At 34.6% G+C, this 13,336-nt stretch overlaps 1 protein-coding gene across 2 annotated transcripts in view; it reads right to left on the bottom strand.

Moving 5' to 3' along the window:
* Positions 1-8,857, bottom strand: part of smc4 (structural maintenance of chromosomes 4) — a 56,079-nt gene extending 47,222 nt beyond the window's left edge. Inside the window, exons 1-5 of one of the 2 annotated variants that reach the window (XM_062062004.1) lie at positions 8,703-8,857; positions 6,622-6,759; positions 5,886-6,076; positions 4,506-4,697; positions 483-659 (exon numbers count right to left, since the gene is read on the bottom strand). In XM_062062004.1, coding sequence (XP_061917988.1) covers positions 483-659; positions 4,506-4,697; positions 5,886-6,076; positions 6,622-6,748 — 687 coding nt within the window. In that variant the 5' untranslated portion in view covers positions 6,749-6,759; positions 8,703-8,857. Of the gene's footprint in view, positions 1-482; positions 660-4,505; positions 4,698-5,885; positions 6,077-6,621; positions 6,760-8,659 lie in introns of both variants that reach the window. The other variant, XM_062062005.1, reaches the window with a different exon arrangement.
* Between the last annotated feature and the right edge of the window lie 4,479 nt (positions 8,858-13,336).

The following is a 13,336-nucleotide window of genomic DNA, read 5'->3' as shown; positions in this document are numbered from 1 at the left end:
GATCCACACCTAAAGTTTACTGTAAAGTCATAAAAAAGTAATAAAGATGGAGAGTTAGATCCAGCCACACTGAAGCAGCACTGCTAATACTGGCTGCCTTCAATCACACCAATATTTACGTGCTGCTAAAGCGTGACAGGTACACGAGGAAGGAAGAGGAAGAAAATGGTCCATTTTTAATGAACAGGAAACTCATCACAGAAAAACAATATATTGCTTGCATTTCCTTAAAATTCTAAAGCAGCAAAAAACGGTTTGCACTTTGTCTACATAGTATCAAACCATGATGCGCTGCTATAGCACTATAAGGGCACCACGTGGCCTTCATCAGAGAAGGTTCATCTCACAGGCAGGCATGACTTTAGAAACATGCAATAAAACTTCCAAGTGAATGTCAATGGAAGGATAAGAAAAAGCCAAAAATCACAGTATAAATTAAAAAAAAGGGAAAGAAAAAAAAGTTAAATAAATCCTTAAGTTACCTGAAGGATGAGGAATCTGTTGTGGTCCAAGTCAATGCCGTGACTTCGAAGCAAAGCCCCGACCTCTTTGAATGTGGCTTTCTTGCCATTAATGTAGTAGGCTGAAGTGTTGTCTTTGTTGGCCGTCCGGGAAACGTAGAACTTGCTGTTGGGGATGACTTCGTAGTCATCTCCTTCCTGACTCGGAGTGGGGGGGAGGGGTGGAAGACACGGCAGTTTAGGGCACAAGCACTTTAGGAGGGAACCAAGCACAGCTCCACATATCAAAGAGTGCACTGTTGTGGTCGTGAACTATGCACTTTGAGTGCACTAAATTAAAAGATTCACACCCTCAATAAAAATGGTAAATGGGTTATACTTGTATAGCGCTTTTCTACATGTATTGTAAATGTACAATGTATTTATATTATTCACATGTGAATAATTCTGTATAATAGACTGTATTTATATTATTCACATGTGAATAATTCTGTATAATAGACTGTATTTATGTTATTCACATGTGAATAATGCTGTATAATACTGTATTTATGTTATTCACATGTGGATAATGATGTATAACAGACTGTAATTATGTTATTCACATGTGAATAATGCTGTATAATAGACTGTATTTATATTATTCACATGTGAATAATGCTGTATAATAGACTGTATTTATATTATTCACAGGTGAATAATGCTGTATAATAGACTGTATTTATATTATTCACATGTGAATAATGCTGTATAACAGACTGTATTTATGTTATTCACATGTGTATAATGTTGTATAATAGACTGTACTTATGTTATTCACATGTGGATAATGATGTATAACAGACTGTAATTATGTTATTCACATGTGAATAATGCTGTATAATAGACTGTATTTATATTATTCACATGTGAATAATGCTGTTTAATAGACTGTATTTATATTATTCACATGTGAATAATGCTGTATAATAAACTGTATTTATATTATTTACATGTGAATAATGCTGTATAATAGACTGTATTTATATTATTCACATGTGAATAATTCTGTATAATAGACTGTATTTATGTTATTCACATGTGAATAATGCTGTATAATACTGTATTTATGTTATTCACATGTGGATAATGATGTATAACAGACTGTAATTATGTTATTCACATGTGAATAATGCTGTATAATAGACTGTATTTATATTATTCACATGTGAATAATGCTGTATAATAGACTGTATTTATATTATTCACAGGTGAATAATGCTGTATAATAGACTGTATTTATATTATTCACATGTGAATAATAGACTGTATTTATGTTATTCACATGTGTATAATGTTGTATAATAGACTGTACTTATGTTATTCACATGTGGATAATGATGTATAACAGACTGTAATTATGTTATTCACATGTGAATAATGCTGTATAATAGACTGTATTTATATTATTCACATGTGAATAATGTTGTTTAATAGACTGTATTTATATTATTCAAATGTGAATAATGCTGTATAATAAACTGTATTTATATTATTTACATGTGAATAATGCTGTATAATAGACTGTATTTATGTTATTCACATGTGAATAATGCTGTATAATGGACTGTATTTATGTTATTCACATGTGTATAATGCTGTATAATAGAATGTACTTATGTTATTCACATGGGAATAATGCTGTATAATAGACTGTATTTATATTATTCACATGTGAATAATGCTGTATAATAGACTGTATTTGTTATTCACATGTGAATAATGCTGTATAATAGACTGTATTTATATTATTCACATGTGAATAATGCTGTATAATAGACTGTATTTATGTTATTCACATGTGAATAATGCTGTATAATTGACTGTATTTATGTTATTCACATGTGAATAATGCTGTATAATAGACTGTACTTATGTTATTTACATGTGAATAATGCTGTATAATAGACTATTTATGTTATTCACGTGTGAATAATGCTGTATTATAGACTGTACTTGTGTTTTTCACATGTGGATAATGCTGTATAACAGACTGTATTTATATTATTCACATGTGAATAATGCTGTATAATAGACCGTATTTATATTATTCACAGCCCTTTGAGACACTTGTGATTCAGGGCTATATAAATAAACATTGATTGATTGACATGTGAATGCTGTATAATAAACTGTATTTATATTATTTACATGTGAATAATGCTGTATAATAAACTGTATTTATATTATTCACATGTGAATAATGCTGTATAATAGACTGTATTTATATTATTCACATGTAAAAAATACTTAAGTGTTTATTGTCTATTGTGAGCGAACTGTGGTGCTGAATATCCCCCAGGGATCAATAAAGTACTTTCTATTCTACCTTCAAGGTACTCAAAGCGCTTTGACACTATTTCCACATTCACCCATTCACACACTGATGGTGGGAGCTGCCCTGCAAGGGCCCTAACCACGACCCATCAGGAGCAAGGGTGAAGTGTCTGGCTCAAGGACACAACGGACGTGACGAGGTTGGTAGAGAGTGGGGATTGAACCTGGAACCCTCAAGTTGCTGGCACGGCCACTCTCCCAACCGCGCCACGCCGTCCCCAACAACAACTCCTTACTATACCCACAATACAACCACAACACCAGGCTGAAGTGGAATTCAATTAAAATCAATATCACATTATGTGCTGTAATGTTACATCTAAAACTTTTTTTTTTTTTTAAACACGTAAGAAGTTTTTATTTGCATGAGGTTTGATTTTAGAGCCTTGTGTTGTGTACTCCTGCAATGTTTTAAATTCCTTTGAGAAACTCGCAAATGATTGTGCCATAAAACGAGAACATTTCCCCATTTAACCAGTTTAATTTTAATCCATTTTAAAGTGGTTAAACCTAACTGAATTAGACTTAGGCAAAAATAACATTTAAAAACATCCCAAGCTAAAGACTAATATTACATATATTTATTCAATGTTTTTATTGACTGTACATTATGAGCAATTTTTTTTAAAGCAACCGTTATCTTCTAAATACCACACTCACAGTGTTGATAGGTGTGCACTTAAATACAACGAAAAAGTTCAATGTAGCACAGTATGAAGTGTGTGGAACTTAATTGTAGCTTTCCTGACAGATTTGAGTGTATGTTCCAGTGTTTCCCATAAACTGCCAAGATACCTGTGGCGGTGGGGGCGTGGTCACCATGACATCATCGAGTAATTTGCATAATTTACTACAATAATATGATTTTCTCTAAAAAGGCTAAACAAATGTATACTTACTAATTAATAATAACGGTTTTGTTTTAAACGTCCGTCCAGCCATCCATCCTACAATATAATTACAACACTTTATGTACATATTTATATTCAGATTTGAACAATAAGTTATTCACTGAAATATATTTATTAATTGTGGTTCTTACAAAAAATATATCTTATAAAAATATAAAAGCTAAAATATCTCTTAAAGCTCTGCCCCTTTAATTAGTGCATACTAAATAATTTAACTTTAGCCTACTACTACAACCATATTATTTACCAGCAACATAAAGTGAAACAGAGGCAGAAGTGTCCTGCCACAGTCAGTAACAAATAAACAGAAAACAGTAGTGGTGGTAGATAGACACAAAGCTTCATCAAACATCTGATCCACTGAACAAAGAGCTCCAAAAAGCTTGATCCTACACTTCTCTTTTGTAAAGTAAATCTGAACAGCCGATATGGGCATCTACATCAACTATATGATTTGCCTGAGAAGCTGGACAGGACACAAAAAAATAAAATAAATTAAAATTAAAAAAATGTTTTATTTTTTTTTGTGGCGGCCTTAATTCTTTCGTGGCGGGCCGCCACAAATAAATGAATGTGTGGGAAACACTGTGTTCAGTCGCTGATGTAGTGAAATTTTAGTAATATTAAAACAATTAAATTAACTAAAATTATTAGTTCTAAGATCCAATAAAAATGTTTTCATTATTATTATTATTATTATAAAACTGGGGCTGCATATTGTGTAATTTGTCAAGAGTGTAATTATGGACAGCAATACCTTATCAATAATCTTCTGAAAATGCACCTCCACAGTACAGCTTTGCACATCTTTGTGCTGATCAGAGCTGTGAATGAGGACTGACAGCTTTTTGGATCGGATCTTTTGAGCTCTGTACCCAAACACAAATAGCATGGAGTCTATCACATTGGACTTGCCACTTCCATTTGGACCAATGATGCAGGAGAAGCGCTGAGGGGAAATAAAGAGTTAAATAAATACATTACCATTAAAGGGAAAACAACTATAGTGCATGCTTGCATACAAAAACAACGTGTGTACGGTACACCAGTGTTTTTCAACCACTGTGCCGCGGCCGTGAGATACAGTCTGGTGTGCCGTGGGAGATTATCTCATTTCACCTATATGGGTTAAAAATATTTTTTGCAAACCAGTAATTATAGTCTGCAAAGGATGTGTTGTTGTTGAGTGTCGGTGCTGTCTAGAGCACGGCAGAGTAACCGTGTAATACTCCTCCATATCAGTAGGTGGCAGCAGGTAGCTAATTGCTTTTTAGATCTCGGAAACAGCTTGCAGGTAAAAAGGTGTCTAATGCTTAAACCAAAAATAAACAAAAGGTGAGTGCCCCTAGGAAAAGGCTTTGAAGCTTAGGGAATGCAGAACGAAACTGAAACTGAACTGGCTACAAAGTAAACAAAAACAGAATGCTGGACGACAGCAAAGACTTACTGTGGAGCAAAGATGGCGTCCACAATGTACACCCATAAATGACGTGACAATCAACAATGTCGCCACAAAGAAGGATAAAAACAACTGAAATATTATTGATTGCTAAAACAAAGCAGGTGTGGGGAATAGCGGTCAAGGAAGACATGAAACCGCTAAAGGAAAATACCAAAAAAAGAGAAAAAGCCACCAAAATAGGAAAACAGCAAAAAAGTCCAAATAAGTCAGGGTGTGATGTGACAGGTGGTGACAGTACACCTACTTTGAGACAAGAGCTATGGTGATGCATGCTTGGTTATGCTTTAAAGTCATATCCAACAATTAACTGTCAACTGAGTTTATGATTTCTGCTGGTGGTGTGCCTGCGGATTTTTTAAATCGCAAAAAAATGTGCCTTGGCTCAAAAAAGGTTGAAAAACACTGCAGTGTAATAACGTGGGTGTAGTTAACATTGTCTTTTTCTTTTTTGGCAAACAAGCTGGAAATCATCAAAACTATTTTTGTCAGCACAAATTTAACAAAGTAAAGTTACAATATATATTTTTTACATTGTTCGCAAAACAGCACAATTAAAATTAACTTGTGTAATTAAATGATGTGGCATCCTTCATTTTGCCAAATCTTAACAGAACACACTCAAATATAAAAAAACACTAGGCTGGATTTAAAATATATATATATATATATATATACCTTGTGAAAGGGGCCCAGAATCTGCTGGCCCGCGTACGACTTAAAGTTGCGGTTTACTAAATGTGTTATCATGAGGCGAGGAGCCCCCGGTTCATTGGTCATTGCTGGGGGCGGGGGTGGAGGGATGCTACCGAGAATCTCCTCCAAAGTGCGGCTATCAACCGCCTCGACAGCCTCCCCGGGAGAAGGACCTGTGGCACGGGCAAACAAAATTGTACTTTATTTCCACTCGTGTGAGCGTGCGTGTTTTCAGGTGGGGGGCTAAGTCAAGTCAGTGGCGGGTGGGGGAGGGGTAGAGGAGACAGAAAAAAAAACACAAAACAAAAGTTGGAGACAACAAAACTCAGCTCAAAAAAAAATGCCTTGCAACACATTTCCATATGTTTAAGTCTTGCATTTATAGGATGACACTATTGAAATCACATATAAAGAAACAGTGTAATAATACAGCCATTAAAAAATGTCCTAAAAGTAAAACTACTCGCCGGTGTCATCACTATGCAAACATCATAATACTACCTTGTTTGTAGACGTTCTGGAAAGTGCAGTCGACGCCTTAAAAATACCACGTTTATTGATTACAACTAGAAGTACTACTACAAAAACAACAACAACAACAGAGACAAAAGCAGATATTTTAACAAGATTTAAGTTGGGGGGGGGGGGGGGGAGAAAAAAGGGAACGGATTGAAAAGAAACTTGTTAAGACAGCAGAAAACAAGCCTTTGTTACTTGCCAGTTGTCGATGGTGCCTCCTCTTTTTGGCCGTTGCTTCCTCGGGGGGGCACATCCAGCTCGTCCTCGGAGTCATCCACTCCTGACTTGGGGGCGGCGGTGGAGCTCTTTGCACTTTTAGATGGCATGTTTTCAAAATCTGAAGAGAAGGTGGGTGTGTGTGTGCGCGTGTGTGTGTGTGTGTGGTAGAAAAAAAAATGAAAGAGGGATAATGGTGAGTGGGGGTTTGAGCCTGTCAATTTTAAATGTTTCTTGCTACGATTGAATCAAATTTGAATTGACGGCGCACATTGCGACATGACAATACGTTTCCTTACAATTACAATTAGCCAGTGTTACTTGTGTGAGCTACCTCAGGGGTGTCAAAACTCATTTTAGATCAAGGCCAATCTACTCCCGAGTGGGCCGGACTGGTAAAATCACGGCGCAGTAACTTAAAAATAAAGACAACGTCAGGTTGTTTTCTTTTGTTTAAAAATAGAACAAGCACATTCTGAAAATGTACAAGTCATAACGTTGTTGGGGGTTTTTATTTTACACTTGCATGTTGAGGTTAATAGTGTTCTATCTTTATTTGTACTTTCTGAATAAATTATGTGATCATGTTAACCAGTCAATAGAATAGAGTAGAAAGTACTTTATTGATCCCTGGGGGGAAATTCAGCACCACAGTTCGCTCACAATAGACAATAAACATTTAGGGGTTTTTGTTGTTGTTTTTTTAATTAACACTTAGACGTCCTTTTTATTGTCCTTCAAATTTGAACTTTACAGTACAGATAAGAACGAAATTTCGTTGCATTAGCTCATGGTAGTGCAGGATAAAAAAAAATCAATAAGGTGCAGATATAAATGAATAGATTACTGTACGGACAAATATATTGCACTTTTGCATATGTTTATCTGTACAGTAATCTATTTATTTATATCTGCATTTCATTGATTTTTTTATCCTGCACTACCATGAGCTAATGCAATGAAATAACACCAACTCGGTGGTGTTAATTTTCAATCTATCAAGATAAAAAAATATCAAAATCTAATAACAGAATGTTATTTATGTAGTATGCTCATTTTCCTCAACGGGTGCACTAACATCATGTGGTTGTTTTTTTTTTTTTTACATATGTAGCATAATCTACAAAGATACAAATAATTGCTATTACAACATTTAGAACAATGTTATTACTCAATCAACTCATTGGTGTTAATTTTCAATCTATCAAGATACAAAAAATAACAAAATCAAATTCCAGAATGTTATTTATGTAGTTTGCGCATTTTCCTCGACTGGTACACTAACATCATGTGGTTTATTTTATTTATCTACAAAGATACAATTGTATCTTTGTAGATGATGCAATTATTTAATTGCTATCGCAACATTTACAACAGTGATTTCTTTTGGCTCATTTTTATACTTAGCACACTCATTCCGCGGGCCGGATAAAAACTGTTTGCGGGCCTGATCCGGCCCGCGGGCCGTACGTTTGACACCCCTGATCTAGATATCATACTAGCATTTAATATTCCTTTTTTTTGTTTGCATTTGTAAACGTTAAGCCATTTGTGACGTTGTAAATATATGAAATTACACATTCGCTTGTCAAATTTGCACACAAGCGAGCCCTCAAGCTAAACGTTATGTTTTGCTTCAAATACGTTGTACAATAATCGAAGTTGTGGGTGGAAAAAGCGACAAAGTTTAGCAAAAGTTATAAAATGTTGGTTTGGCGTTAATTACGCTATCAAATAATGCCCCAAAGATAACTTTTGAATGTGCATTCAACGCAAATAACGACGTAAATGAACATGAGTCAACACTGAGAACAGCAAAAGTTGTTTTTAAAAAAAATAGGCGCAAAAAAAAAAAAAAGTTGCATGTTGTACTATTGTTTACTTCGTGTTTTAACCAAAGTGTATAAAAGTCAACTCGAATAAAAAAAATATTCGCTTTGAATTGACGCGAACGGCATTCCAGCAATTAGACGCAACCCGTCCATTGCGTTACTCCACCGGCCGCTGAACTCTTCCAGTACCTGCAAGCTTTAGTCCCTTCTTTTGCTCAAAAATATCCCTTACCGAATAAAACCAATAAAAAAGCGCCGAATCGGGAAGATCCTGCGAGTATAATCCAGCACAAAGTGGAGTTCCGCGTCACTCCTGGTAAAAAGTCCAACTTGTAAATGGCGCCTAAAGTGAGCCGTGGAAGCAGATTCGTTATAAAGTGACGTCACAAAGTGACGCGAGGCACCACGTGGTTCAAAGAGCGGTGGGAGGGGGCAACAAATTCAAAAAAGGGGACGAAGCCAACTCGGCTTGTAGTCCGCAAACCGTCACCATTTGTGCATTTCTTTCCAACCTGTGCACTTTTTAATGTGTTAATGTCATATTGTTTTACTTTTTATTAATGTTGCTATCGTCAGATTCAAATTGTAATGGCGCTTTCTACACATGAAACGCTTCCTTGGCAAACGTCAACCCCGAGTAGTGCACAGTATTGTATTTACTTTTGTACTCTTAGTTTAAATCTGTCATTAAAACGTACAGATATGACGATTTTTTAAATTATTATTTTCATTTTTTAATAATTTTTTTTAAATTTGATACAGAAATCATAATACAGGTACTGTACTGACACTTTTTTTTGTCCCCCCCCCCCCCCCCAAAAAAAAAAAGTACACCTCCCAGGGGGTGAACAAGGGTGATGGAAATGTAGAAAATAATTTCACCACACCTAGTGTGTGTGTGACTATCATTGGTACTTTACCTTTTTGTTTGAACTTAATACAAGAAGGACATTGATGTTACCTGCACCTTATGTCACATGCATGCAGAGACTGTTCACCACATGTTTTAGACTTGTGAAAGCACTCCATCACTATGGCAGGACATCTGTCCTTTCATCCTGGACAATATTCATGACAAACTTGTGCTTGGTTTTAAAGATGTGCTATTTGGATTTACACTAGGGATGTCCGATAATGGCTTTTTGCCGATATCCGATATTCCGATATTGTCCAACTCTTTAATTACCGATACCGATATCAACCGATATATGCAGTCGTGGAATTAACACATTATTATGCCCAATTTGGACAACCAGGTATGGTGAAGATAAGGTACTTTTTAAAAAAATTAGTAAAATAAAATAAATAAATTAAAAACATTTTCTTGAATAAAAAGGAAAGTACAACAATATAAAAACAGTTACATAGAAACTAGTAATGAATGAAAATTAGTAAAATTAACTGTTAAAGGTTAGTACTGTTAGTGGAGCAGCAGCACGCACAATCATGTGTGCTTACGGACTGTATCCCTTGCAGACTGTATTGATATATATTGATATATAATGTAGGAACCAGAATATTAATAACAGAAAGAAACAACCCTTTTGTGTGAATGAGTGTAAATGGGGGGAGGGAGGTTTTTTGGGTTGGTGCACTAATTGTAAGTGTATCTTGTGTTTTTTATGTTGATTTAATAAAAAACAAAAACAAAAAAACCCACAAAAAAAACAAACCGATACAGATACTAAAAAATGATACCGATAATTTCCTATATTACATTTTAAAGCATTTATCGACCGATAATATCGGCAGGCCAATATTATCGGACATCTCTATTGCTAAGTATAAAAATTAATCCGAAATTTTTGAACGAAAGAAACCGCTGTTCTAAATGTGTCCACTGGATGTCGCAATAGCAATTCTTTGTATCTTTGTAGATCAGGGGTCACCAACGCGGTGCCCGCGGGCACCAGGTAGCCCGTAAGGACCAGATGAGTAGCCCGCCGGCCTGTTCTAAAAATAGCTCAAATAGCAGCACTTAGCAGTGAGCTGCCTCTATTTTTTAAATGTTATTTATTTACTAGCAAGCTGGTCTCGCTTTGCCCGACATTTTTGATTCTAAGAGAGACAAAACTCAAATAGAATTTGAAAATCCAAGAAAATATTTTAAAGACTTGGTCTTCACTTGTTTAAATAAATTCATTAATTTTTTTTCTTTGCTTCTTATAACTTTCAGAAAGAAAATTTTGGAGAAAAAATACAACCTTAAAAATGATTTTAGGATTTTTAAACACATATACCTTTTTACCTTTTAAATTCCTTCCTCTTCTTTCCTGACAATTTAAATCAATGTTCAAATATATATATATATTTTTTATTGTAAAGAATAATAAATACATTTTAATTTAATTCTTCATTTTAGCTTCTGTTTTTTCGACGAAGAATATTTGTGAAATATTTCTTCAAACTTATTATGATTAAAATTCAAAAAAAATATTCTGGCAAATCTAGAAAATCTGTAGAATCAAATTTAAATCTTATTTCAAAGTCTTTTGAATTTCTTTTAAAAATGTTGTTCTGGAAAATCTAGAAGAAATAACGATTTTTCTTTGTTAGAAATATAGCTTGGTCCAATTTGTTATGTATTCTAACAAAGTGCAGATTGGATTTTAACCTATTTAAAACATGTCATCAAAATTCTAATATTAATCTTAATCAGGAAAAATTACTAATGATGTTCCATAAATTATTTTTTTAAATTTTTCAAAAAGATTCGAATTAGCTAGTTTTTCTCTTCTTTTTTTCGGTTGAATCTTGAATTTTAAAGAGTCGAAATTGAAGATAAACTATGTTTCAAAATTTAATTGTCATTTTTTTCGTGTTTTCTCCTCTTTTAAACCGTTCAATTATGTGTAAATATCATTAATTATAAATAATAACATAGAGTTAAAGGTAAATTGAGCAAATTGGCTATTTGTGGCAATTTATTTAAGTGTGTATCAAACTGGTAGCCCTTCTCATTAATTAGTACCCAAGAAGTAGCTCTTGCTTTCAAAAAGGTTGGTGACCCCTGTTGTAGATGATGCTACATATGTAAAAAAAAAACTAAAAAAAGACGTGATGTTAGTACATCAGTCGAGGAAAATGATACATAAATAACATACTGTAATTGGATTTAGATATTTTTTTTATCTTGATAGTACACAATTAACCGCAACATGTATGTGTAAAATAAAACCCAACAACATTATGATTTGTACATTTTCAGAATGTGCTTGTTCTATTTGTAAACAAAGAAAACAATCTGATGTTGTCTTTATTTTTCAGTTATCGTGCCGTGATTTTACCAGTCCGGCCCATTTGGGAGTACATTTTTCTCCATGTGCCCCCCCCCCCCCCCCCCATCTAAAAGGAGTTTGACACCCCTGCAATAAAGCAACTAAAGAAGAATGCCAAATATATATAAGTGTAAAGCCATAGGCTCACAGAAATTCTGTAAATAATCCAAATTTGGAGCACAGCATCATAGTGTTCACAGATTTTTGGTTGTTAGAGGTAGAAAGAGTTTTAAACTACATTTCTAATTCTTTTTTTAAAGGCACAAAAACAGGTCAGGTATTGAGAAACTTACATTTATGAATATAAAACTTAGCCAATAGTATAATGAGGTCGCAAAGGTCAAATTCCTTTAAAAAAATGTTCTCATACAGTGTAAATTAGGGAAAAATGCGTTAAAATGTAATATCGGAAATTATCGGTATCGTTTTTTTTTATTATCTGTATCGTGTTTTAAAAAAAAAAAAAAATTATTATTTTTTTTTATTAAATCAACATAAAAAACACAAGATACACTTACAATTAGTGCACCAAGCCAAAAAACCTCCCTCCCCCCATTTCTTTCTGTTATTAATATTCTGCTTCCTACATGATATATCAATATATATCAATACAGTCTGCAAGGGATACAGTCCGTAAGCACACATGATTGTGCGTGCTGCTGCTCCACTAATAGTACTAACCTTTAACACTTCATTTGACTCATTTTCATTCATTACTAGTTTCTATGTAACTGTTTTTATATTGTTTTACTTTCTTTTTTATTCAAGAAAATGTTTTTAATTTAGTTATCTTATTTTATTATTATTTTTAAAAAGTACCTTATCTTCACCATACCTGGTTGTCCAAATTAGGCATAATAATGTGTTAATTCCACGACTGCATATATCGGTTGATATCGGTATCGGTTGATATCGGTATCGGTAATTAAAGAGTTGGACAATATCGGAATATCGGATATCGGCAAAAAGCCATTATCGGACATCCCTAGTGTAAATCCAAATAGCACATCTTTAAAACCAAGCACAAGTTTGTCATGAATATTGTCCAGGATGAAAGGACAGATGTCCTGCCATAGTGATGGAGTGCTTTCACAAGTCTAAAACATGTGGTGAACAGTCTCTGCATGCATGTGACATAAGGTGCAGGTAACATCAATGTCCTTCTTGTATTAAGTTCAAACAAAAAGGTAAAGTACCAATGATAGTCACACACACACTAGGTGTGGTGAAATTATTCTCTGCATTTGACCCATCACCTTTGTTCACCCCCTGGGAGGTGAGGGGAGCAGTGAGCAGCAGCGGTGGCCGCGCCCGGGAATCACTTTTGGTGATTTAACCCCCAATTCCAACCCTTGATGCTGAGTGCCAAGCAGGGAGGTAATGGCTCCCATTTTTATAGTCTTTGGTATGACTCGGCCGGGGTTTTGAACTCACGACCTACCCATCTCAGGGTGGACACTCTAACCACTAGGCCAGTGTTTTTCAACCTTTTTTAAGCCAAGACACATTTTTTGCGTTGACAGTAAAAAGTCGTTGTCGCAATTGTTGGATATGACTTTAAAGCATAACCAAGCATGCATCACTATAG

The sequence above is a fragment of the Entelurus aequoreus genome, linkage group LG10, assembly GCF_033978785.1.
Source record: "Entelurus aequoreus isolate RoL-2023_Sb linkage group LG10, RoL_Eaeq_v1.1, whole genome shotgun sequence".
Lineage (NCBI taxonomy): Eukaryota > Metazoa > Chordata > Actinopteri > Syngnathiformes > Syngnathidae > Entelurus > Entelurus aequoreus.
Note: the sequence above shows the minus strand (reverse complement) of the source record. Positions and strands in the feature narration are given on the sequence as shown.